Genomic DNA, 27,542 nt, shown 5'->3' on the forward strand with positions numbered 1-27,542 from the left:
CTCTGTGTATGCAATTGTACCCACGTCGTGGCTGACTATAACTGAGATCACGATGACGCCCCTTCAACCATGTACCACTGTGCAACAACGATGTCTGATGCAGAATAATAATAATAATAATAACTACAGATTTATATAGCGCTGGTATCCAGTTCGAAGAACTGCTCAAAAGCGCTTCATTTCAGTCTACACAAAGTAGAGACATTACACAGCTAGGAAAACACAAAGCCTCAATACTCCAAAGAAAGATTTGGTTAAAAAATAAGTTTTGAGTCTTGATCGGAACAAAGTAGGACTGTCAATGTTCCTGATATCCAATGGCAGCCTATTCCATAGCTCAGGGGCAACTTTGGCGAAACTCCATGGTGACTGTGACTTTGTGTATCAACGATACCATATTGCTTTGCGAAATTATTGCTAGGGTGCCCTTAGTTGTTATTTGTGTGTAATAAAAAATGTTACGAAACTCTTCTTCATTGTAATTGCACGAGGGGTTTTGAGGTATACCCCCTTACTTCAACATCACTCGTAGTCGACAGCAGAAAGAGAAGACACTCGGCAATTAGCGATAGGATAGCTCACACGAATGCAAAGCTTTATTACAACAGGAGGCGGAGGTATTAACATTGTGGCCCCTTGATATATTCTACAGCTGTCCAGGTACAGAGGTTGGTGGTGCAGATTTAATGTCTCGGCACAAACATTTCTTATTTAAACTGACTCGCGATAACTGATAAATGCTATTGAGCTTATCATGAAACTCGGGGACTGCAGTCCACAAGGAGAAACACTGATCCAGTTTAGGCCGCGTTTCGCCACAACATAGGAAATACGATCGATCGAAATCAGGTACAGCTTCCGCAATCATACTTGTTGCGATTTATCTCCCTTTGACCACTTCATTTAACATACCGTGACAAATGATCCGCTCTCTTATCGCGAGAGTGAATATGGTTTTACGCCGCTTTTAGCAATATTCCAGCACTATCACGGTGGGGGACACCAGAAATGGGCTTCACATATTGTACCCATGTCATGAATCGAACCCGGGTCGTCGGCGTGACGAGCGAACGCTTTAACCACTGAGCTACCCGACCGCTCCGTCTCTTACCGATGTGTCAACATAAACGTCCATACCAAGCTCTTAACAGCCAGGTTTCAGCACATTCGGCTCAGACTCTTCAGACTGTACAGAGACGGAGTAAATAGAGTACGGTGTTTTCGCAACATCGTCTACAACGTCTGAACTACCGACAATAATGCCTTAGAACAACACAACCACTGACAGGCATTGTCATTCATGTGAAATCTCCACTTCCTTGGCTCTTTTTTAAAACTTTTATTCATCTTTTGGCCCATCGTCCACGGCAGCATTAAGTCAGGCGATCACACTCGACTCTTCTTATTATTATAGAAAAGGTTTTATCGCATCGATCCATCCATCCATCCATCCATCCATCCATCCATCCATCCATCCATCATCATGTTGCATCGGACATCATTGTGGTCGCTTCCAAACATTTCCGAACGGAGTTTAACATTCGAGTGTATTTTTTCTTCTCACTTCGTTACATTAAATGAAAAGTATTAACTGACGGTATCCATGCCATGGCGACATAAAGACTCGTGTTGGAGTCCCAACGGAGTACGATATGTAAAACATTTTGTTGCTCTCATTCACACACTGTTACTTTGTTTATTATTGTCCGCTAGCTACTGTTTGTGTCATATTCTCAAGGTTGTCGTCAGAAGAGAAGTAAGGATTATGTTTCGCCTTTGAGGGTTGAATAAATGTACACGTGAATAATAAACTTCAGTTTGTATAACTGTGAAGCCCACTTCTGGTGTTCCCCGCCGTGATTTTGCTGGAATACTGCTGAAAGCGACTTAAAACCATACTCACTCACTCACTCACTCACTCACTCACCCACCCACCCACCCACCCACCCACCCACCCACCCACCCACTCACTCACTCACTCACTCACTCACTCACTCACTCTGTGGCTTTTGTCATACAAGGTCAACAGAATACCAAGACCAATCCTGAAAAGTTAGACCGTGTGTGAAACTCACGAGGGCGGATGCTGGCAAAGCAAGGATCATAAACACTACTACATTGACTACGGCTTATATTTTGTAAGTTTGGTCTGATATATAAACTGTACGGTTTATTGCTACTACACATGTGTTTTATTTGTACTGTTGAATGTTTTTCCAAGTGTGTCAAGTCAGTGCGTGATGTTGGCATTGGGAGAATGCCCAAAATGGGAAAGCGGAACCAACTGGAATGAACCCATTCTGTCCCAGCAAGTTGCCATCCAAAATGTGGCTCCCCTGCATGAAAGGTTTTAGTTGTTCCCACTGACAAGGTCTAAAAAACAACATCCATTATACGCAAGCATCACTGCATTAATTATTCAATCAATGAACTTGGTATGAGTGACAGATCAAACACTGCCACATGTAAGGCTAGTATGTTAACCTAGGAAGAAACCTTCCAAAACCACGCATCAGTTCTATCAACGTTTTACTTCACTCAAAAACACGAAGACACACCCATTCCTCTTTTGTACAGGATTCCAAAGCGCCATAAAAATCCGTACAAAGAGAGATATATTGCTGGGTCCAGCAAATATACCACCAGATTTATGTCTCAAAGATTAACCATAATCCTTAATACAATCAAAGAAGGACTTTCTTTGAATTCGCAAAATCTATATGAGACAAATGGAATTAATACCATGTGGATTCTCAATCACTCGATTTGCTTGACTGTTTGCAGTCTCAGAAAAGAACCAACATTTGATTTTTCAACTTTGTACACCACTATCCCACATAACAAACTTGAGGAGAAACTTCATTCCTTGATCCATGGGGCTTTCGTACAAAAAGTGGTGACCATAGATTCACTTACAGAAAAGTACGTTTATAACGAACACGCTTATAACGAACTGACGATATAACGAACTGATTTTTTTGTCCCGACTATTTGCTATAGTTATGCTGTATATATGTTTATAACGAACTACGGTTATAACAAACTAAAGAAAGTGGTCCCTTCGAGTTCGTTTTAACCGTAGTTTACTGTACATATCTATCTTCAGAGGTTCAGTACAATTTTTCAAAATTGAACGCTAATACTATCTGAACTTCACTGAGTAAACAATATGTGAAATGTTGAACTTCTACATCGATGACCTATATGAGGTTTAGGCTTTCGTCAGGAAGTAGATATCCCCATGGGCACCAACTGTGCTCCTCTTCCGGCTGTGTTTCTTTATGCACTTGAATCTGAATTACCAAATTTGAGGCATCAGTGACAAACATGATGTCAGATGTAATTAACTATTTTAAACTGAATATTCTTAGAAAGTTTTTTGTCATTTATATTTTAACTTTAACTTATAATTTGAACCCGTGAAGATCTGGGGTAGAATAGGTCTTCAGCATCCCATGCTTGCCGGAAAAGGCGACTATGCTTGTCGAAAGTGGCGAATAACGGGATCGGTTGGTCAGGCTCGCTGACTTGGTTGATGCATGTCACCGCATCCCAATTGCATCTGTTCCAAACTCGATTATATACAGACCGCCGTCATATAGCTGTAATATTGCTGAGTGCGGCGTTAAATGACAAATCATGAACATTGGTATGGAGCTAAATAAAACAAGAATCAAAACCATGAGGAGTCTGGGACTCGAACCCACGTTGTGTCTACCATCAGCCGGTAGGCCTTTAACACCTCTCGGGTCAACTCACCAACAGCAGTATGGAGTTGAAGAAAATTGAAGTCAAGGCGAATTTCGATTTCGAGCCCACGACCTGTCTATCCTGACCAGTGTCCCTGCAATCCAAGCTTGTAATTATGAAACGACTAATGATGTGGTTACAATGCGTGACCTGGTTGTCATTGTTGTTTCTCATGCTGGCAACCACTGGTTCATCTTCCCGAGGCAAGAGAGTTAACTGTCTTTAAAGTCCAGTTTCCACCCTTGCCGAATTAGGCTGGAATTCCTAGGCTCAATCGTAGCGCATCCAGTGGTTATTACAAGTTATGTCCATTCTAAACCTCTCCTATGGACCAATCAGATTCCACCTCTCGTACCACTTGCATTTGTTTCAAACGAAATTGCGGCGCCCGGTCAAGACGATCTGATCGATAATGAAGATCTATATTGTGATACAACGGGTTTTACATCACGAAGTGCATCAAATCACGCGAACATAAAAACATGAAAAGATTTGAAAAATATTTGTTGACAACGAGTTGGCGGTGCACATGCTTTGCAAATCCTGCAATCGACCGAAATCTGCACGACAGTTTGCGAACCGGTTTTCGATTTCGGTGCGCGATTGTGATTGGACTATGCATAGACTCGTTACTCCAGCCAAAATGTAACTCCATAATACCAACCTAGTTCGGCAAGGGTGGAAACTGGACTTTTATAGTCAGTTAACTCTCTTGCCCCGGGAAGATGCCACAGGTTTACCTGACCAAGGTTATGTACACGTAGACGTGATATAACAGGAGTAATCCTGACTGCGGCGGACTACAGCATTCACTCACTCATTACCTTTAAGGTTCGCGCATGTGTTGTCCAGTCAGAGCAGTTGAGTGAGCTGCAGTACCTTCCATGTTTTCTATTGACATATTTACAACGAGGGCGTTTACTAATTCAGGTATTTAATCTTAATCTCCAGTTTAGTGTGTTATTGATATAACGTCATACGTGATACACGTGGGCTTATATACACGAATCGATATATTTCATGTTGATTTCGTCACAAAAATGTTCATGAAATAGGTTCACATTTGACAATGATCCCCAAGGAAAATATTTTACAATATGAAGTGTTTCTAAACCGAATATAATTTTATTAGGGAAAGAACGTGTTTATTTCGTTTTATTAATAATCCTATTCAGAATATTGTTGCGACAAATATTTCTCATATATCTGATGTGCTGTGTATTCAGAACAGATTTCCGACTCTTCAGTTATTTGATAATAGTGAGTTTTTTGGGCACGGTGGAGTAACTTCCCTTAGTCATGCAAGGATCTGATGGTCGTAGATGGGGGTAAGTTGGGTGTTGGGTGCTGAAAACCCCCAGGATGTAGGTATTTAAAAATGTTTGTCTCTTTCTCACAATGGAAAAACGCTTACATAATAATGTTCGGTCGCTAAGTAAAATAAATGCTTAAGTAAAGCGACAAAAACCTTTCCATATTCATAAGAATCTCTGCCAAAAGAAGAGTCCATTGTACGATCCCAAATGAATCATAAATATGTGCTTATTAATCATGATTAAAAAGTGATGACACCAGATGCCACCCGTCACAAACACATGCAAAGGCAAGTCAATCGTTCACCTAAAACAAAACATGGATACATATGGTACAAGATCATATTTGGAATTGCTTCTGACACCATTTTTGGCACGGATACGTCACATCTGGAAAATGTCTACCATAAAACGTTTGGAAAGCTTTGGGCTTTGAATATTGTGAGCAAAAGTCGTATGACACTCTTTGAAATCTTGGAAGAAAGAGCATGCTCGATTGTACCTCAATAGTTGGAATACCGCTCGAAGGGAAAGTTAACTATTAGGAAGTTGGTGTCATCCCTCTTGTCATACAGTATTGTGGAGAGTTTTTGTGTCATTGAATCTTTATGCACATATCTTAATATGAAATTAGATCGGGAATAACTAATATTATTCATATTCGTGGTGGGCCAATGAACTAAGGCGCCGCAATTCGCTGTGTAGTGTTGCGTCTCTTGGTCACGCCAGGATACTCTGATAGTTGCTGCAAATCGTGGTTCGCCCTGATTGTTTTTCAGCATCGTACCCGTGCTCGTTGGTTTTACCAAAGTGGTAAACGTCTAAGACTTGCATCACTTCGGGCTTTCCTCCCACATCAAGCTGACACGTCGTGAACTGGAATACTGTTCATAGCGGCGTTAACATTTGAGATACATTCGAGCATGCTCTTTCTACCAAGATTTCTAAGAGCGTCATACGACTATTGCTCAAAAGTTTCTTTGATCAAGGTTACAACATTCAAGGCCTCACGACAGCTTTCCATACGGTGTTATGGTAGACATGTGGAGACATGTTCCCGTGTGTTTTTCAGGTGAACAGTTGACTTGCCTTTGCATGTGTTGGTCACGGGTGCCACAGGTAGGGCAGGATAAGCTTATCTTATACATCTTTCCGAGGCAAATGAATTAACTGACTATAAAAGTCCAGTTTCCACCCTTGCCGAACTAGGCTGGTATTATGGAGTTAGCTTTTGGCTGGACTAACGAATCTATGCAAACTCCACTCACAATCGCGCAACGAAATCAAAATACGGTTCGTAAACATGCAGATTTCGATCGATTGCAGGATTTGCAAAGCATGTGCACCGCCAACTCGTTGTCAACAGATATTTTCCCAATCTTTTCATGTCTTTAATCAAGGCGCTCATGTGATTTGATGCACTTGCCGATGTGAGGTCCGTTTTATCACAATATAGATCCTGATTATCGATCAGATCGTCTTGACCGGGCGCCGCCATTTTGTTTGAAGCAAATGCAAGTGATACGAGAGGTGGAATCTGATTGGTCCATAGGAGAGGCATAGAAGTTACATAACTCGTAATAGCCACTGGTGGCTCTACGATCGAGCCTAGGAATTCCAACCAAGTTCGGCAAGTGTGGAAACTGGACTTTTAAAGTCAGTTAGCTCCTTTGCCTCGGGAAGATGGTTTGGATAGTGATTCATATACAAATGCTTATCATACAGTTACAATCGTACAATGGGATCTTCTTTTAGAAGAGATTCTTGTTTACTAAAATTGATAGAATTGCTTCACTTCAGGCAACTGCGTCACATATCGAACGTGTTTACACTAGTAGTAGATTCATGGATTCGAACCCACGCCCCACGGACACAACAGCAAGGGGACGCAACTCTAAACAACTATTTCAGGGCCTTGTATCACTAGGACACCACCGGGATGTCTCCACTAATGTTATGAGAGTATATAACATGAGTATTTCATAATCAAATGGTATCATAATTTCACGGTAATTCATAATAAATAAATAAATAAATAAAAATGTCACTTGGAATAACTAAACTGGGTGTTTGTCACATTTGCTTAAATTTGAGTGAACCAAATTGGTTTCACTGCGTGTCAGCTTGACGTTGGAGGATAGCCCCAAGCAGCCAGATCTTAGAGATTTACCACTTTGATGTAAATATAAACTGTCAATGCAAGAGAAAAAAAAAAATTAAAATTGGTGTAAATGCCAAAATAGCCGTGAAAATCAGTGATGACACCAGATGTTCGCGAAAAGGTAGGCACGGGTACGGTGCTGACAACCTAGAAACATAATCGATTGAAACTATGGTCATCTGACACACAAAAGGGACGCAACTCCGCACGGTAAATTGTGACGAATGAGAGATTGCCTCCGTGCCCCGCCTCCCGTGTTTCGTTATGATTTTATTTCTTTTTTGGGTACACAAACAATAAGTTAACAGAATATAGTTCACATGCAATCTTAAATCAATACAAATTTCAAAGTATATCTGTGGATAATATCAAACATAACAGTTCCAATGTCTGGATGCTAAGGCATCATTATTGAACTCTGCAAGTTCGTGGTGGTGACAGATTGACCAAACTTTCATGAACTGTGTGTATTTACATTGTGAATATGATATATTTCTGTCGATGTAATATGAATCGGTTATTTCTTGTTTTATGTGTTTGAAAATTTGTATGGAGTCGGAAATGTTTGATTTGAATATGTTTTGCTTTGTTAGAAGTATGATATGATTTGATACATCATTTCCTTTTTGTTGATATACTAATAAAATTGTTAATTTTGAAAATTCAAGTTCTGTTCCAGTTTTGTCTTTGATCCATTTTCAAGGTTGTTCCAGACATGTTTTATAACTTCACACTCAAAGAACATGTGCGCTAAGGTTTGTTTTTCTCGTTTACAAAGAGTGCAAAATAAATGATTCTTTATATCCCATTTTGTACACCCCCGCCTTGTTGTCACTTGTGTTCATTTCAACCGACAAGGTGAGCTTCAGTAACTTCAACAGTCTAAGCCATGTGACGACGAAACACGTAGCTTTAGACAAACAGATGGCAGGCTTTATTCTAAAGCCAAATAAGTCAAACTTTAACAGGTTGCTATTGATGTCACTGTGAAATCAATAGTGAAATATTGTTTCTTGATGTCAAATACATTGATTGTTAAGATATTCCTACACAATACCTTTCATAAAGACTGAAAAATATATTTTTCCGTTTGCGCCATCAAGGATAGTTCTTCCGAAAGGTTCTTGGAGTATGTATTTCAGAATGACAAAATCTGACGAAATTTATCTTTACAATGTTTTAAGTGAATTTAGAATGTTTTTTTAGGATTCTTTGGAATACTAACTACAGTTTAATATTAATAACGATGTAAAAGTGATACTTTCTTACGCTTTCCAGATACGAACCATGCATACTTTGTACTTCTCTCTGCTGGCACTCGGGGTACGCCTTTCCCACGTGCAGGGTAAGTACACGTGCTGATGTAGAGTTACATTATGTACATTATGCGATGTCCCTGTTTTATAAAGCGACCTTGATGCACCAACAACTCTAACATTTTCAAGTCTGTATTAAACCTTTATATATTAATACCTAACGAGTGCTAGGTCCAAGCGAGTTCATGATATGACGTCTTCCCCAAGCCTGCGAAAGAGATGGTTCTAAATGGATGCCCTTTTTGAAGCTTAACCTATTGTTTGATTATGTTGGATCAAAGTGGAATTCACATACGTATTTTTAAAAAATATCCGAGCACACTGCATAGACGTGATTATTTTGTCTTCTCAGGTAGGTGAAGAGTAACCTTTTGATAGCATGGTGTGTTTTAGCACGCACGTGGTTACTTCTTTTGGTTGGTAACATTTATTTTTTGAATTGTATTTTTTTTACTATCTACCTTTTTACATACCGTACAATAAAAAAAACCCCGTAAGTTTCCATTGCCATTTCATATGCAACAAGTGTTTGCTCCAGGATACATTGAATTTTTAAAATGCATTTATTTCTAGAAAGAGCAGCAAATGAAATATTTTAACTAAGCGATATTCTGTAATTTCCGTCGTTATTTGCATGTGTTACATGCCATGTAGCTGTTTCTTAAGATGAGCATAGGTTATTATGGGGATTTATTGTACCCTGGAATGGCCACTGGGTTTGAAATGAAAAGGCACAAAACGAAAGTCGGTATCGAGTCACTTATTATTAAGCACAAACTTATAAATTGCATCACTATGACAGTTCAGTTTACTTTTGTATCGCTCGATTGTTTCGACAGCGACGACTGCAACACGTCCCATGTCTTCCACCGCATGGACGTCACCAGCTCCATGGGCAGCCTGGACGGCATCGTCGTGGACAGCATGGACGGCACCATCATGGACAGCGTGGACAGCACAGTCGGGTACTGATTTGTCCTATATTTAATAGGCAATTGAGGTAAACTAGTCAAACCATACCACAAACAGCACAAGCATTGTAAGGACATAAAGGCATAAGGATATAAAATGTAACAATGATAAGGACAGAGGGTCAAAAGAATCAGAAGTACATAAGGATCATGAAGCCATGAGGATGATAGCTTCATATGGACAGATGGATGGAACGATCACGATGACATTAAACCCTGAGGGACAAGCGTCGCGAGAGTGAGTGAGTATGGTTTTACGCCGCTTTTAGCAATATTCCAGCAATATCACGGCGGGGGACACCACAAATGGGAATCGAACCCGGGTCTTCGGCGTGACGAGCGAACGCTTTAACTACTAGGCTACCCGACCGCCCCAGCGTCGCGAGAGAATAAGGACATACGATTATAAGACCTTAGAATTATCAGAACATAAGGCTCAGGGGGAAATAACGTAAAAAGAATCACAAAGACAAGGTTCATGAAAACACAAAAATCACAAAGAGTGAAAACACCAATTAGGACATAAGGGGATAATATGACATAAGAATCACGAGGACATAGGATAAGAAGGACATTATGATGTTAAGGATAATGAGAACATAAGGATTATAGGACGTTAGGACATATGAAAGACGAAAAGATGTAAGCATAATAGATTCCAGGATCATGAAGACATAATCATCTTAAGGACATAAAGTACAGGTACAGGAGTGAGTGAGTGAGTAAGGTTGGCTAAACACAGCTTGGAACAGTATTCCAGTGCGTGTCAGGTTGATGTGGAAAGAAAGACCGAAGTGATGCAGGTCTTAGACGCTTAGCACTTTGGTGAAATCCATGGTCACGGGTTTGGTGCTGACAAACCTTTAACCGTTCTAGGGGTAAGAACATAAATTCATATGGACATTAGGGTGATAAGGATGTTGGGACCACAAGGACGTACGCATCACAATGATATAAGCAGCATAAGGACATAAGTATTATCGGACATGGTGATGTAAGGTTCAAGGACATATAGACCATGAAGACATACTGATCCTTAGGATATAAAGGTCATATGCACATACGAATCACAAGAACAAACAGCATACGGAGATAACTACAATAGGACATGAGGATGTAAGGGTATAGAAATCACACAGGATCATAAGGACAATAGGATCATGGGACCATAAGGACGTAAGTGAGTGAGTATGGCATTACGCCGCCTTTAGCAATATTCCAGGAATACCACAGCGGGGGACACCAAAAAATGGACTTCACACATTGTGCTCATATGTGGAATCGAACCATGGCCTTCGACGTGACGAGCGAACGCTTTCACCACTTAGCTACCCAATCTCCCACAAGGACTTTAAGACTCATAATGGCAAAGAACCATTTTGAAGTACGTATCGAATGGAAATATAAAGGACATAAACATAACAAAACATAACAATTATAACGACGTGAGGATCACTCGACACAAGGTGAGGTGAGTTGAAATTAGATTTAATGTCGCATTCAAGGTTATTGAAGTTAAATAGCAACGTGCATGCACGTGTGCGTGTGCGCGCGTGTGTGTGTGAGAGAGAGAGATGACATAAAAACATAAGAATCATAAAGGGAAACACCAGGACGTAAATATTATGCGGACATAAGAATAAGAAAGACGCAAGGATCAAATATGAAGTAAGGACCACAAGGTCATACGAATGATAAGGATATTCAAAGCATAAAAACATAAGTGTGAAAAAAGGTAAATTGTCCCCGAAAATTCTTGAAAAAATAATTATGCTTAAAAACAAAAAGAAATTGCTTGACCCAAAAATAAAAATAAAATAGTCGGTCTCTAAGAAAAACAGGATATAGCGATCATAAGGACATGGGACATAAAATACAGATTAAGGACATAAGGACCAGGGCCCACTTGCACAAAGCGATCTTAGCGCTAAGATGATCTTAACTCCCATACTTTAACCTAGGCCTACACTAGTCTTAGCGCTAAGATCGTTTTGTGCAAGTGGGCCCTGGAGGACATAATGACCCAACAATGATAAGGGCACAAGGATAATAGACAAAGAACCACTTTGACGTCAAGGTCATGTATGATATAGGAGCCATAAGGACGTTAGATTTCAAGGAAATATAAATCATTAGGCCATACAGATCATAAGGGCACAATAACCATAAGGACGTAAAGATCATAAACATAAGGATCATGAAGACAAATATCAAGGGGACATACGATCCATAAGAACATGTTTCACGAGGACATAAGAATAAAAAGACCACAATGACGATAACTGCATATAAATCAGAGGCACTTAAGCATATTGAGGACGTAAGAACCATAAGAACATTCGGATAATAGAACCATAGGCTCATATGACATGTGGACCTTAAGGACATAAGTGCCACACGGAAATAAGGATAATAGAACCGATGGGTCATATGACATTAGGATCATAATGACATAAAGACCTTAATGACGTAAATGTCACAAGGATAATAAGGACAAAAGAACACAAGGACATACACCATAAGGGCACAATGGCGTAAGAATCATAAGGGAATAGGATCATCGGATTTAAGGTGAGGTGAGGTGAAATGGGGTTTAACGTCGCGTCCAAGATTATTGCACTTATATAGCGACGTGCATGTACGTGTGCGTGTTTGTGTGGCTGCTTGTACTAGAACTAGTCCGGACTGATGCCGATTCATAGTGCTAGCTCACTGAGATACCATGCCGCAGTTTGACATGAATACCCCACTCAGACACAGTATACTGACTCAGAGCCGACTAGTCCTTGTTTCAGCCCCTTAATGCCGAGCGCCAGACAGGGTAACAACAAGTACCATCTTTTAACGTCTTTTGGTATGACGCGGCCGGGGATCGAACCCGAGCGGACGCTCTACCACTAAAGCACGGAGGCGGTCTCATCGGACATATAAGGGGTACGGGGCATAAGGATATACGGATCATTATTACTCTCACACACAGTATTTGCAGTAAAGTACTGTGAAAACAGTTCCACAAATGGTGAAATGTATGACATTCGTTTTCGGTGATTCGTTAATGATGAATTTGGCATGCAATGCCATGGATCTAATCGGTGTACCGCCATGCATGTGTCTTTGTGCATCGCGCTCTTAAGAAAGTCTGGATTGTATTTGTGTGTTGTTTAACACCGCTGCCAACAATACTCCAGCCATATGACGGCGGTAAATAGTTGAGTCTTGACCCAACAAACCAGTGATTGATAGTATGTGCAACGTCAGGGTTTGGTGCACACAATGAACCAAGTCTCCGAGCCTGGCCGCCAGGTCAATTCAATCGTCTGATGCGACACACATATTCTAACCCGGAATTCCCGCTGGGGATTTAGGGCTTAAAATACACGAAACACAGTCGCTAGCTGATTATGTAAGCGGTCCAAGTTTATGAAACACGTGCGTAGCAAATCACCGTATACTGAAGCTAAAAACGGATACAGGAACAGCTCACCTTACATATGAAATACTTCAATTCATTTGGACGATGGCGTTTTGATACATTTTCCCGCAACAGCCGTTTACAACTAGAACCAAATATATCCCGCCTATTCGTGACCAACTCGCCCCATTCCGGGACAAGCCGATTGTAGACTCGTGCCCCTTTCCGTATTGGCGAATGAACTACTTCAAAACATTCGTGACCAACTCGTGTTATTCCGGGACAAGCCGAATAGCTAGTCGTGCCACTCTCGTGGCCATTTTTGCAACCGGGTTCCGTCTTAGCGCAAACGGGCATACCTAAAACAATTGTCAACTCGTCGCGAAATGCTTCACACATATTTCCCAATATGTTATATATAAACTAAGAGGCAAAAGAAAGTATAGGTTGGCAATTTGTAATTTTCCTAAAAACAGCGATAACTAGTGGAAAGTGGGTATTGGAAATATGACTGCCCAGGAACAGGTACCAAAAAGCACCTCACCCGAACACGCCACCTTTGACGGCGCTCGTGCGGTGACAAAATAATGGTGAAACAGGTTTCCCGCCTATGGCATAAACTGCACGTGCATGTTAGCTGTATTAATGCGTTCGTATGCAGGGTATAACCACACGTGATGAAAACACACAAAAGAAATGCCACGACTGTCACAGGAGCAGAGAGAGAGAGAGAGCCATCGGTATGGCCGAAATGGGGTTAACACAGGTCCAAATTGCCAGAAGGTTTGGTTGTACACCATTGACAGTAGCCAGGCTGATTCAACGGTAGAGGCAGACAGGGAGGACACAGGACAGGCCTAGAACAGGACGACCCCGAGTGACAACACCACTGGAAGACGGTCAGATACGGCTCATTCACCTGCGAAACGGCAACGGCAACGGCAGCAACAGCGTTGGGACATCCCATTAGCCAACGTACAGTACTACGACGACTACGTGCTGCTGGACTCCGAGCGTATCGTCCTTTCCGAGGAATGGTACTGACTGCTCAACATCGACGCCTGAGACTGCGATGGGCGAGGCATTTTCGATGCTGGCAAGTGAGAAATTGGCGTCGAGTGCTGTTTACTGATGAAAGTCGAATTAACTTGTTTCGAAATGACGGCAGAGAACGAGTTTATCGACGCAGAGGGAAACATTTGGCATCGGCGTGTATTCGAGAGGTCCATCCATTCGGCAGGAGAGGTGTCTTGGTGTGGGGCGGTATTTGTGGAGATCAGAAGACTGATTTGGTGATTATACAGGGAAACCTGAACGATGTGCAGTACAGAGACCAAGTGTTGCAGTCAGTTGTGTTTCGGTTCTTAAAAAACCAACAGCAGGGGACATTATTTCAACACGACAATGCCAGGCCCCATACTGCAAGATTCACTCGGAACTTTCTAAACGAGCAGAACGTTGACGTTTTGCCCTGGCCTGCCCACTCACCCGATATGAATCCTATTGAACATTTGTGGGACCCTCTTGACAGACAGATTAGAGCACGCCATCAGTCTCCCGTCAACAGACAAGAATTGCAGCAGGCCCTGAGAGACGAGTGGCAACGGATTCCAGTCCACGTCATCAGAAGCCTGACGTCATCGATGAAGCGGCGTATCACAGCATGCATTGAGGCATCTGGAGGTCATACACGCTATTGAAGGCAACTGTTTCGACAATGAACTTGTAATGTGTCTGACAATGTTTTGGTAAAATTTCAGAGAACTTTTAAAAATGAAATTTCTTACCCCACCATTGTTTACCTTGAGCTAAATTACCTGTGATTGCACAATTTCATTCAAACTGTGGTTGATCAATCATTTGTTACCCCTCCCTAGATTATATTATAATTCACAACAAATCGTCTTCTCGTTATTTTTTTTATCGATCATGGAACTCGACCTATACTTTCTTTTGCCGCCCAGTTTATTTCAGATGCAATTTAAAGCACATGGGGACATGCGAAATTATACAGTATGCTTGAACACATTTAACTGTGTTTTGGGTATATTTTTTGATGCAAGACATAAGTAAAATAAAAAAATCTGCGGGATTCTTTGACGAAGAACTTGAAATCATACGCGCATTCTGATTGGTTTGTCGTATTTTTGCACACAACCTTCATCGACAGGGGGCGAGTCTTCTTGCAGGTTACGGAAAGGGGCGAGTGGTGACGAATGACTTCAAACAAGAACGATAACTCTTATTCTTACCGTATCCTATAGTAAATTTAATGTAGGTTGTACTGCAGCGCTCGGTTATTTTTCATAATATATATTTTCATGAGTTTTATTGAAGAATCCATTTTTCTTCCAGCAGCCTGTATTTCTTTGTTCAGTTATCTCTGTGTGACACGGATCTGGCATAACACAGGTGTTTGTGTAGGGGTATCTTAGAAACCAGAAAATCACCCAAATATATATTTATACCAATTAAATCCGGTTACAATATATAACCACTTTATATTTACCACGACCCTAATTGTGGTGTTTAACAACAATGTTACAGCGCTAGTTATAGAACTGGAATGTCTCCATATAAGTCACTGCTTCACCCGCGAGCAATAGAATATATTTCACTACAACATACAAACGAAAGTACGACATTTCCTTATATATTTGTTGTCTTTATTGAAGTATGAGCTACCGTGGTCTGTCACAAACAAATTTGTTAATTTTGCATATATATGTACACTAAAGTGTCCGCATATATATATATATATATGTGTGTGTGTGTGTGTGTGTGTGTGTGTGTGTGTGTGTGTGTGTGTGTGTGTGTGTGTGTGTGTGTGTGTGTGTGTATAACAGATTATTAATTAATTTGTTTTTGTGATTCGATAATCACTTTGATAAAATGGATATTCCACTGAATGTAGTTTTGGAAAGTCAAGTCTAGTGATGGCTCAAACGATCGGTTGTTGCAGTCAAGAGAGCCGTTTCCTGAATGTAAATAAACGCACGTGTATATTTGTATCTATCAACCAACATGGCCCTACAAATAACAAGATCAATTAATACAACACAATTCTGTTCTCTGTACATCATACCGTATTTCCTTCGTGACAAGCATACTAATTATGTTGTCCCTTTTAATCCGGGCCAGCCAATGAAAGCTAACAGACTACAACAGAAAACTGCCTTGTGTCTACAATACACAAGGAATCGGCAACAAAAGATATTGAGAACGTCACCAAAAACTAAGAAACAGTGTCATAAATATGAGAGCAGGCTGCCGAAAACATGAAAATACAACACTATAACACACAGACCGCGGCCTTCATACTGAGCATGCGCAGAACAAGAAGGAAGTACTAGTTGACCGTCATGTCACGAGGATCAGCAAACAGCGAGTGAATTTAAATCTCACAACGCTTATTCAGAATATTTCGATGTGTATAATAATATTAGTTTCTGGTTACGTTTTCTGTTGCCGATTCCTTGTTTACTGTAGACAAATGAGTGTTTTCTGTAGCAGTCTGTCAGTTTTCATTGGTGGGCCAGTAACCCGTGAGTATTTAGTCAGTGCATGCTGGGGCGGTTGGGTAGCCTAGCGGTTAAAGCGTTCGCTCGTCACGTCGATGAACCGGGTTTGTTTCCTACATGGGCACAATGTGAAAAGCCCACGATGTGATCTGACTGGAATACTGCTGAAAGCGGCGTAAAACCTCACTCATCTCACTCTCTCGCTCAGAATTAGGGGGCAGGTGTGTCACAGTTTTCTAAGAGTTCCGAAATATCCTTAACTTTTATTTATAGATAAACGAGTATGTGGTATATGTGAACCAACGACCCAACCTGGGCATGATATGTGAAACCCATTTCTTGTGTCCCCCGCCGTGATATTACTGGAATATTGCTAAAAGCGGCGTAAAACAATACTACCTCACTCAGTGCATGCTACCTGCCTCATGACTCCCTTCTTTCTCCTGTCAGACCGCCTCCGTGGTCTAGTGGTAGAGCGTCCGCCCGGAAAGCGGAAGGTCCGGGGTTCGATGTTTCCTGCCTCATTACTCCCTTCTTTCTCCTGTCAGAATGCTACGGCCCGTGGACCTGCTGGGAGCCAGGGACGTGTTCGGTCACGTGTGGGGAGGGCGTGACGGTAGAGAAGCGGACCAGAGAGCGTCTTGACTGTGCTACCAGTGACTGTAACGGCCCACTGGAGGAGCAGAGATCGGCAACCTGCAACATTCCAGGATGCGCTTGTGATGAGGGTGAGATTCAGATGTTGCTGTACTATCCTGTAGGTCAGCTAAACGTGGACTCGGCCATTTAATTAATTTCTTTCTCAGTAAAGTCATTACCCTGCCCGAACAATTGTATCTACGCTTTATCCAGTGTATCAAATGTCCATTCTATTACGATGTAAACCCTGAACCCATTTGGCCCCATGCTTTCGTGTTTTCATCCTGATTCCAATTGCACGCTATTAAAAGTTGTCTTTAACGTCTCTAAAATGAGAGAAAATGAGTGCGGTGTTAGTGATAGGGCCGGTGACGTAGCTGTGGTGGTGAATGAGTCGAGGGTGTTTATCAGAAATGGAATGTAGATACAATACCCTGGATGAAAGAGGATGTCCTTAACATTAACAAACCAGGCCATTGAGTATTTTATTTGGTTAAAAAATGTCAATGACGAAGCAAAAACTTATGATAAGTATGATTTATTAGGTGCTCTTATATTTTTTAAGGATCTTAACGGCTGGTACCTGTCTCACGTCGTTACTAAGTTTGTGATATATACACACTCATATTCTGGTATTTACAAAATATTGAAAAAATAAAATCCATCACATCACGAACGGCCATTGCCGATAACACAAAAGGTGAGCGTTACACCAGAATTATTTTGAATTTGCATAAATGTAAATCAATCTATAAAAGAATACATTTTGCTTCAGATGTTGGCGAGTGGACAGTGTGGGCTGGAGTGTCCCCGTGCTCAGCGACGTGCAGTGGCTATATGACCCAGAACCGTTACAGAGAGTGTACGGTACCAACGGGCTGCTCCTGGGACCTGATCCAGTCCAGACAAATGCCATGCTCCCACCCCTGCTGGTAGTCTCCCAGTCAGGACGGAGGTGTGTATTTAATAGCCGTGAAACTATCACAGATATATACCTGTCCTCATCTGTGAAACTATCACAGATATGTACATGTCCTCATCTGTGAAACTATCACAGGTATGTACGTGTCTCCATCTGTGAAACTATCACAGGTATGTACTTGTCTCCATCTGTGAAACTATCACAGGTATGTACTTGTCCTCATCTGTGAAACTATCACAGGTATGTACTTGTCTCCATCTGTGAAACTATCACAGGTATGTAAGTCTCTCCATCTGTGAAACTATCACAGGTATGTACTTGTCTCCATCTGTGAAACTATCACAGGCATGTACTTGTCCTCATCTGTGAAACTATCACAGATATGTACCTGTCCTCATCTGTGAAACTATCACAGATATATATACATGTCCTCATCTGTGAAACTATCACAGGTATGTACATGTCTTCATCTGTGAAACTATCACAGATATGTACCCGTCCTCATCTGTGAAACTATCACAGATATGTACATGTCCTCATCTGTGAAACTATCACATATATGTACCTGTCCTCATCTGTGAAACTATCACATATATGTACTTGTCCTCATCTGTGAAACTATCACAGGTATGTACGTGTCTCCATCTGTGAAAATTTCACAGGGGGTACTTGTCTCGCTCTGTGAAACTATCACAGATATGTATTCCTCATCTGTGAAACTATCACAGGTATGTGCCTATCTTCATCTGTAAAACTATCACAGAGATGAACTTGTCTTCATCTTCGAAACTATCACAGATATGTACCTGTCCCCATCTGTGAAACTATCACAGATATGTACCTGTCCCCATGTGTGAAACTACCACAGGTATGTATTCCTCATCTGTGAAACTACCACAGGTATGTGCCTGTCTTCATCTGTAAAACTAATCCGTTGGTAGATGAACACAATGAACTGGGTCATGGGAGGTTACGAGCAGAACGACGGTGTTGGAAACAGGTCTTGGCGCGTAAACCAACGTTAAGATCGAACCACACGGACACTCTACCCATGTCACATTTACACAGGTCAAGGAGGGTACACCAACGTTTGGAACGAGCAACCACAGGCACTACCCATGTCATATATACACAGGTCAAGTAGAGTACACCAGCGTTCAGATCGAGCTACCACGGACACTCTACCCATGTCACAGACACACAGGTCAATGAGGGTACACCAGCGTTCAGATCGAACAACCACGGACACTCTACTCATGTCACATACACACAGGTCAAGGAGGGTACACCAGCGTTCAGATCGAACAACCACGGACTCTACCCATGTCACATACACACAAATCAAGGCGAGTACACCAACGTTCAGATCGAACCACTACGTACTCTACCCATGTCACATACACACAGGTCAAGGAGAGTACACCAACGTTCAGATCGAGCTACCACGGACACTCTACCCATGTCACATACACACAGGTCAAGGAGAGTACACCAACGTTCAGATCGAACCACCACGGACTCTACCCATGTCACATATACACAGGTCAAGGAGAGTACACCAACGTTCAGATCGAACCACCACGGACTCTACCCATGTCACATACACACAGGTCAAGGAGGGTACACCAACGTTCAGATCGAACAACCACGGACACTCTACCCATGTCACAAATACATTGTACACAGGTCAAGGAGGGTACACAAACGTTCAGACCGAACCACCACGGACTCTAACCATGTCACATATACACAGGTCAAGGAGGGTACACCAACGTTCAGATCGAACAACCACGGACTCTACCCATGTCACATATACACAAGTCAAGGAGAGTACACCAACGTTCAGATCGAACCACCACGGACTCTACCCATATGTGACATATATGTGACATGGGTAGAGTGTCCGTGGTTGTTCGATCTGACCGTGTGTGTACTCGCCTTGACCTGTGTGTATGTGACATGGGTAGAGCGTCCGTGGTAGCTCGATCTGAACGTTGGTGTACTCTCCTTGACCTGTGTATATGTGACATTGGTAGAGTGTCCGTGGTAGTTCAATCTGAACGTTGGTGTACTCTCCTTGACCTGTGTGTATGTGACATGGGTAGAGTGTCCGTGGTTGTTCGATCTGAACGTTGGTGTACTCTCCTTGACCTGTGTGTATGTGACATGGGTAGAGTGTCCGTGGTTGTTCGATCTGAACGTTGGTGTACTCTCCTTGATCTGTGTGTATGTGACATGGGTAGAGTGTCCGTGGTGGTTCGATCTGAACGTTGGTGAACTCTCTTGACTTGTGTGTATGTGACATGGGTAGAGTGTCCGTGGTGGTTCGATCTGAACGTTGGTGTACTCTCCTTGACCTGTGTGTATGTGACATGGGTAGAGTGTCCGTGATTGTTCGATCTGAACGTTGGTGTACTCTCCTTGATCTGTGTGTATGTGACATGGGTAGAGTGTCCGTGGTTGTTCGATCTGAACGCTAGTATACTCTCCTTGACCTGTGTGTATGTGACATGGGTAGAGTGTCCGTAGTTGTTCGATCTGAACGTTGGTGTACTCTCCTTGATCTGTGTGTATGTGACATGGGTAGAGTGTCCGTGGTTGTTCGATCTGAACGTTGGTGTACTCTCCTTGATCTGTGTGTATATGACATGGGTAGAGTGTCCGTGGTTGTTCGATCTGAACGTTGGTGTACTCTCCTTGACCTGTGTGTATGTGACATGGGTAGAGTCCGTGGTGGTTCGATCTGAACGTTGGTATACTCTCCTTGACCTGTGTGTATGTGACATGGGTAGAGTGTCCGTGGTTGTCCCATGTCTCTACCCATGTCACATACACACAGGTCAAGGAGAGTATACTAGCGTTCAGATCGAGCTACCACGGACTCTCTATCCATGTCACATACACACAGGTCAAGGAGAGTACACCAACGTTCAGATCGAGCTACCACGGTTGGTTTGTTTGTTTGTTGTTTAACACTCAGAAATATTCCAGCTATATGACGGCGGTCTGTAAATAATCGAGTCTGGACCAGACAATCCAGTGATTAATGTCATGAGCATCGATCCACGCAATTGGGATCGATGACATGCATCAACCAGGTCAGCGAGCCTGGCCACCCGATCCCGTTAGTCGCCTTTTACGACAAGCATAGTCACCTTTTACGGCAAGCATGGGTTGCTGAAGACCCGGATCTTCACGGGTCCGAACCACCACGGACTCTACCCATGTCACATATACACAGGTTAAGGGTTGTACACAAACGTTCAGATGTTTTATGTGCTATACGTACATTAATAAGAGCGATAAAACCCATTCCAGAAATCTCTGTTTAAAGCAGATTTCATTGTACGATTCCGACTGTATCATGAGCATGTGTTCATGAATCACTATCAAATAGTGGAGACAACAGGTGTTTCGGAAAAAGTTAAGCGTACCCTATTCCACCTATATCGCAAACCCATGTATTGGTAAGCCAGGCCTTCGCCTGAATAAACATGGGAAGATATGGTAGAAGTCTAAATACTGTATTTGCGTCATATTGGTACTGATACGTCAAATTTGGAAATGTCACACACATGGCTACGTAAATCCCTATGTTTATTATACATGTATGGAGATGTGGTAAGACTGTGGATCAAGTAAGCTATTTTTATAACAAGCTGTAAAAAATCCAATTAAGGAAGAAAAGCTACATACCCGATTATCTGCCGAAACAGATTCATTTGGGCGTAAAAGGTAATATAGTGGTGAAAACGATTTATGGAACAGTGAAAAGCCGAGATGACACCAGGTGTCCGCGAAAAGGGTAGGCACGTCCTGAAAATCAGACCAGAGAACACATTTTTTGGAGGATACAATACCCCTGTGAAGACGACACGACTGGTTTGTATCGCCGCGAATAGCTGCAAGATTTCTGATGCGGCATTAAGCAATATTCACTCACTCACTCACACCTGGTTTATAAGACCACATGAATCTACAACTTTACATTAACGTAAAATCAACAAGTGTCGTCTCATCGAAAATGTTCGCTGTGCCTACCTAAAGCAACAATGAAATATCGGCGCACATTGGGTGTAATCTTTATTAGACCTTAATCCCTTTATTTCCCATGTTCACTTGGCTGTCACATGACACAACACAATCCGACCGCAGTCGTCACTCTCGTTTCACTGTTCCTCAATGACAAATTCTATTCATTCCTATTAATAACAGCAATGCTTTCTAAAAAGGTCGCCATGTCCCGCTGTCGGTCGGAATACAGTTTCAGGGAAATCTTGCAATGTAGCAACTCAATTGCCCCCCGGGTTATCATGAAGGTCACGGAATAAGCCGACAGATACCGAATATGGTCGGCGTCCCTGCGTTGGTATGTTGCAGCAATATGTATTTCATGTCACAATGGAATCTTATTTTATGTTTTTTAGATCACTTCATCGGAGAAGCAAGTCTTCACGTTAATCAACATCAGAAATATTTCATGAAGAATAAATTTGGCATGTTCAAAATGTTTTTGTTAGTTTTATGCTTTTCATATGGCGTCAGAAGCAAACTGTATACGTCCAGCTTTTGGACAACAATTCAACACTAGCATTTACACAAGATGGAGCTAACACATGAGACCGAGAGACTTTTCCTTGCACCCGAGGATCAATGTCAAACAACAAAACATGTTTGTACACTATCAAAGTAACGACTGACTTAAACTTGATAGATCCCAGTAATCTACGATTGTCGTTAGATCCCCAGTAATCTACGATTGTCGTTGGATCCCCAGTAAACCACGTATGTCGTTAGATCCCCAGTACCCCACGCTTAGACTTAGATCCCCAGTACCCCACGCTTATCCTTAGATCCCCAGTACCCCACGCTTATCCTTAGATCCCCAGTACCCCACGCTTATCGTTAGATCCTCAGAACTCCACACATGTCTTAAGATCCCCAGTACCCCACGCTTGTCGCTTAATCCCCAGTACCTCACACATGTCGTTAGATGCACAGTACCCAACACTTGTTGGTGGATCCCCAGTACCCTGCGCGGTCGGTTAGCCTAGTGGTTAAGGCGTTCGATCGTCACGCCGAAGACACGGGTTCGATTCCCGACATGGGTACAATGTGTGAAGGCCATTTCTGGTGTCCTCCGACATGATACTGCTGGAATATTGCTAAAAGCGGCGTACAGCCATACTCACTCACTCACTCACTTATCGTTAGACCCCAAGTACTCCACGCTTGTCGTTAAATTCCCAATACCCAACGCTTGTCGTTAGATGCGCAGTACCCCCACGCTTGTCGTTAGATCTGCAGGACCTGATACCTGTCGGTAGATCACTGGTACCCAGTTGCTGCCATTAGACCCCCAGTACCTCACACTTCTCCATTTCCCCATGCTTGTCGTTAGATTCACAGTCCCCCATGCTTATCCTTAGATCCCCAGTATCCCATGCTTGTCGTTAGATTCACAGTACCCCATGCTTATCCTTAGATTCACAGTGCCCCATGCTTGTATTTAGATGGACTGTGTTTTGCAGCAAGCCATCTTATAACTGTGATAATCACAATTTGGGACTCACCAATACAAAGGTTATGAAATACATAATCATAGATGGCATAGTGTCATGACAAGGTCATGGTAGCATTGTCTTCACCATGGTACCAAGCATGAGGATAATAACCTATGCCCATGAGGTGTGACAAGTGTTATATCTCCATCCTATGATGGACCACAGGTGGCCCAGTGGGCTAGGACGCCGCAAGTCGCTGTGCAATGTTGCAGGAATTTATGATTGTGGATTCGAAATCTAGTTCCTTTCTAATTATGTTTCGAAGGTTCCTTCAAAGTTGCGTAAAACCAAACTCACTCTTTCACGCTACCATTAATTTAGGAAAATACCCTCTTCTGATTGGTCAGTCACTTGTGTCAAATCAGAATAACCACTTCTGATTGAATTATTGAATTGACTGATTTGACGGCAGCATCACCGCGGAAACTAATACTCAAAGAAAAGTAATTCGAAATGTTGCGGCTACTCCAATATTCGAGGCATGTGTGGCAGAAACACGACCGAAATTGACTACGAGGGTGAATTTCAAGTTATAAGTACAGCACAAAAGTTGAGGTTTGGCTGGTAGTTTGCACCATGGGTTTGACGTCATAAAGTCATATGCGGTGAAGAATTAAAACTTGGCTTGCTTGATAATCTTTATGAAACAATGAATGCAAGTAACAGCAAAATAGGATACTGATTTGTTCATGGGACTAAAGTAAACTTTCAATAATTGATGATAATGACATCGGTTTGGGTTAAGACACAAAGTGAGAAAGTGCTGGTGTAGTGCTGGTGTATTTGCCATTACATAAAAGCCGCAAAAACATTTCCATTATCGTCGAATTAATCTCAGAGACAATTGTACGATTCCGACTAAGTCATGATAATATGTTTTAAAAATCACTATGAAATAGCTATGACTCCAGGGGTTCGCGAGCGTATCCTGCCCCACCGGTCGCACCCATCACAAACACATGCAAACAAAAGCGACAAATCCCTTTCCATTTTCACAAGAAATATCTGCCAAAAGCAGAGTCGATTGTACGATTCCGACCATATCATGAGCATGTGTTTATGAATCACTAACCAATAGTGATAATACCAGGTGATCGCGAAAAGGTGGCTATTCCAATAGGGCAAAACCATCTGACTCTATGTTTGTCACTGATAAGACAAATCTCGAAATGGCCTCCATACGTCTACCAGAAAAACTTTGGAAAATTTAACTGAGGCCTTAAATGTTGTAACATTGATAAAACAATTTTGAGTCAGCTCGATTGGACCTCAAAAGTTGTGAACTGCAAACACCAAAGGCTGGAACTGCAGGAAGTTTGCTCGACATAAAGGGAAAGGTGACAATTGGAAAGTTGAAGTCATCTATTTGTCACACAGCCTTGTGCTTTGCCACTCTGAATATCTAATGATATAATAAAAAAATGCTGTAAAGAGTAGGGTTGTAAAGAAACACTCCTCCAACCTTACTGAACATTTTTTAATTTGTAAAGTAGTCTTTGTTTTTGGAATTGAAGTTGCCTTCATGTTGAACATGGGTCGGGTTCGTAATATCCCGAGGACTGAAATCTAGTGAGTGAGTGTGTGAGTTTGATTTTGCCTTTTTTAGAAATATTCCAGCAACATCACGGCTGGGGACACCAGAAATTGATATCACACATTGTAACCATGTCAGGAATCGAACACGGGTCTTTGGCGTGACGAGCGAACGCTTTAACCACTCGGTTACCCGACCGTCTCGACTGCAATCTAAACCATATGCGACACCATGAAAGGAAACTCTGCTTAAAAGAATCCCGACACTGTCATGGGCATTTGTTATCGAATCACTATCACCTGGTAATGATAACAGGTGTTGGCGAAAAGATGAGCATGTACAGTGGTTCGGTTCAAGGCCATTAGCTTTGTTTTGTTTGTTTGTTAATTTGCTTAACGTCGCACACAGAAATATTCCAGCTATATGATGGCAGTCTCTAAATAATCGAGACAATCCAGTGATTGACATCATGAGCATCGATCTATGCAATTGGGATAGTATTACATGCATCAACCAAGTCAGCGAGCCTGACCATCCGATCCCGTTAGTCGGCTTTTACGGCCAGCATGGGTTGCTGAAGACCTATTCTACCCCGGATCTTCACGGGCCTCAAGGCCATGAGCAGCAACGAGCGATACCAAAAACGTGGGAAGACCGAAAGTAACAGTTCACTTAGACACCTTTCGCGAAGATTACGTCATAATGGAATAGCCCTGCGTGTCTGGTACCAGTGTTATGACATGCGTGAACAAACAAAACCTGTGACAAATAGCATGACAATATCGGTGTGGAATAAGCAGCGTTCAGATAGGCCTCCTATTAAGTCATATCCATATTACGTTCTGCTGAACCGTTGCCATGGTATCAGTTACTGATTATTCTGTTCAACATTCATACACTTACTTTCAGTGCCTGTGGAGATTTCAAGACCATGTACTTGTGTACCTACATCGTGATGTACGTGTAGCTTGTACGTGTAACTGCCAACACAAATTTATTGTGAACATGAAGAGACAGCAGCTGTGAGGTAGAGAACACTTAGGTGCACCCAGTGCATGAAAGAACTGCAGTTGGCTTTCATCACCATTGGGTGTGGCGAGAGAGGTGTTAGTCACTAATCGTCTTAAGCTTGATTTGCACTAAATACCAATTGGTTTATTGGTTTACTGCCAGATCCACCTGGTTCGGCTTGGCAACTCCTTGACAAATTGTCTGATATATTTGTTCTTATTAAGCCTTAAGTGATTAAAGGAATAAACAGTTACACTATGACACGTGGTGAAACAAGCAAATGAATGATTTTCGCTGTAAAGAGTTTAAAAACGAGTAAGTGGCTTACCAAGTGAGTTAGTGAGTGAGTCGGTTGGAGAGTGAGTTTGTGGTTGGGTAGGTTGGTTGAATGGGTTTGGGTGTTTGTTTTGAGTTGGGTTGGGTTGGGTTGGGTTGGGTTGGGTTGACTTGACTTGACTTGACTTGACTTGAGCTTACGTCAATTGAACGTACGATCATGAAATAGAAAAAAAACAGGTCAGATGTGAGCAGGGCTTCTTAATTTTCTACCAGATATACAGCATGAAGACTTTCTTGATAAACTATAGATATATAGAAGGTATTGGCGTTATCAAAAGTGCTTGGATGAATGTTAATTGTTGCATCTAAATGAAACTGGCCATAGAACTTCTCATTATCAATGCATATGCAGAACACAGAAATATATTATTTACCTCAAGTTTTGCTGGAAACATATGCCTAATTATAAAATGGATTCTCCAAAATGACAACATATGATAACATATTTTATTACCTTCAAGTTGATTTGTTTAAATCAACTTGAAGGTAATAAAATACATTGATTTTAATCATACTATCAACAATACCGTTAGTGTGGTTTACCACTGTTTAATTTAAGAGGGGGCGTATGCACAAAATTTATGGGCATCAAGAATTATTGTCTTGAAACTATAATCCTTATCTTCACATACGTTATTGAACATCACCATATTGCTGTGATGTTACACGCCCAGAAACCTTTTTTAATACATATTTGAATGCATAAATGTTCCGTGTCCTCCATGAGTTTCAGTTGGTAGTCTCTGAATGATACGGAAAGGAAGCACTCCTTAAGGTAAGGTCTGATGAACATTACAGTAACTCGTTACACATTGCTTGTTTAATACTTTTGGAAATTTATAAGCATGTTTTCGAAAATATATCTACTGACACAGAATGCATTGCTTCCAGTTTTCAATCATGCTGCCTCTGCCTGTTGCCCTGCTGACACTGGTGTTGTGCGCGTGCAGCGTTGGCGCACAAGGCAAGTATTCCTAAATGTCAATTCCATATAATGGTTACCTATTATAAACTCGAGGATCCAATCAAAACCATTTCTAAATTTGAAATTAGGAGAATACAGCACTCTCGTTTGACTTTGTTGTTTCA

At 41.8% G+C, this 27,542-nt stretch overlaps 1 protein-coding gene across 1 annotated transcript; it reads left to right on the forward strand.

The window, feature by feature from the left end:
* The first annotated feature begins 8,304 nt into the window (after positions 1-8,304).
* Positions 8,305-22,513, forward strand: LOC124148195 (adhesion G protein-coupled receptor B3-like). Its single transcript, XM_046519212.2, has 6 exons — positions 8,305-8,353; positions 8,503-8,569; positions 9,380-9,505; positions 16,993-17,172; positions 17,859-18,038; positions 22,433-22,513. The coding sequence occupies exons 2-5, from the start codon at positions 8,512-8,514 to the stop codon at positions 18,017-18,019; spliced, it is 525 nt and encodes a 174-aa protein (XP_046375168.2). The 5' UTR covers positions 8,305-8,353; positions 8,503-8,511; the 3' UTR covers positions 18,020-18,038; positions 22,433-22,513.
* Positions 22,514-27,542: the final 5,029 nt, after the last annotated feature.

Source organism: Haliotis rufescens, unplaced genomic scaffold (assembly GCF_023055435.1).
Source record: "Haliotis rufescens isolate VD_foot unplaced genomic scaffold, xgHalRufe1.0.p SCAF_17, whole genome shotgun sequence".
NCBI lineage: Eukaryota > Metazoa > Mollusca > Gastropoda > Lepetellida > Haliotidae > Haliotis > Haliotis rufescens.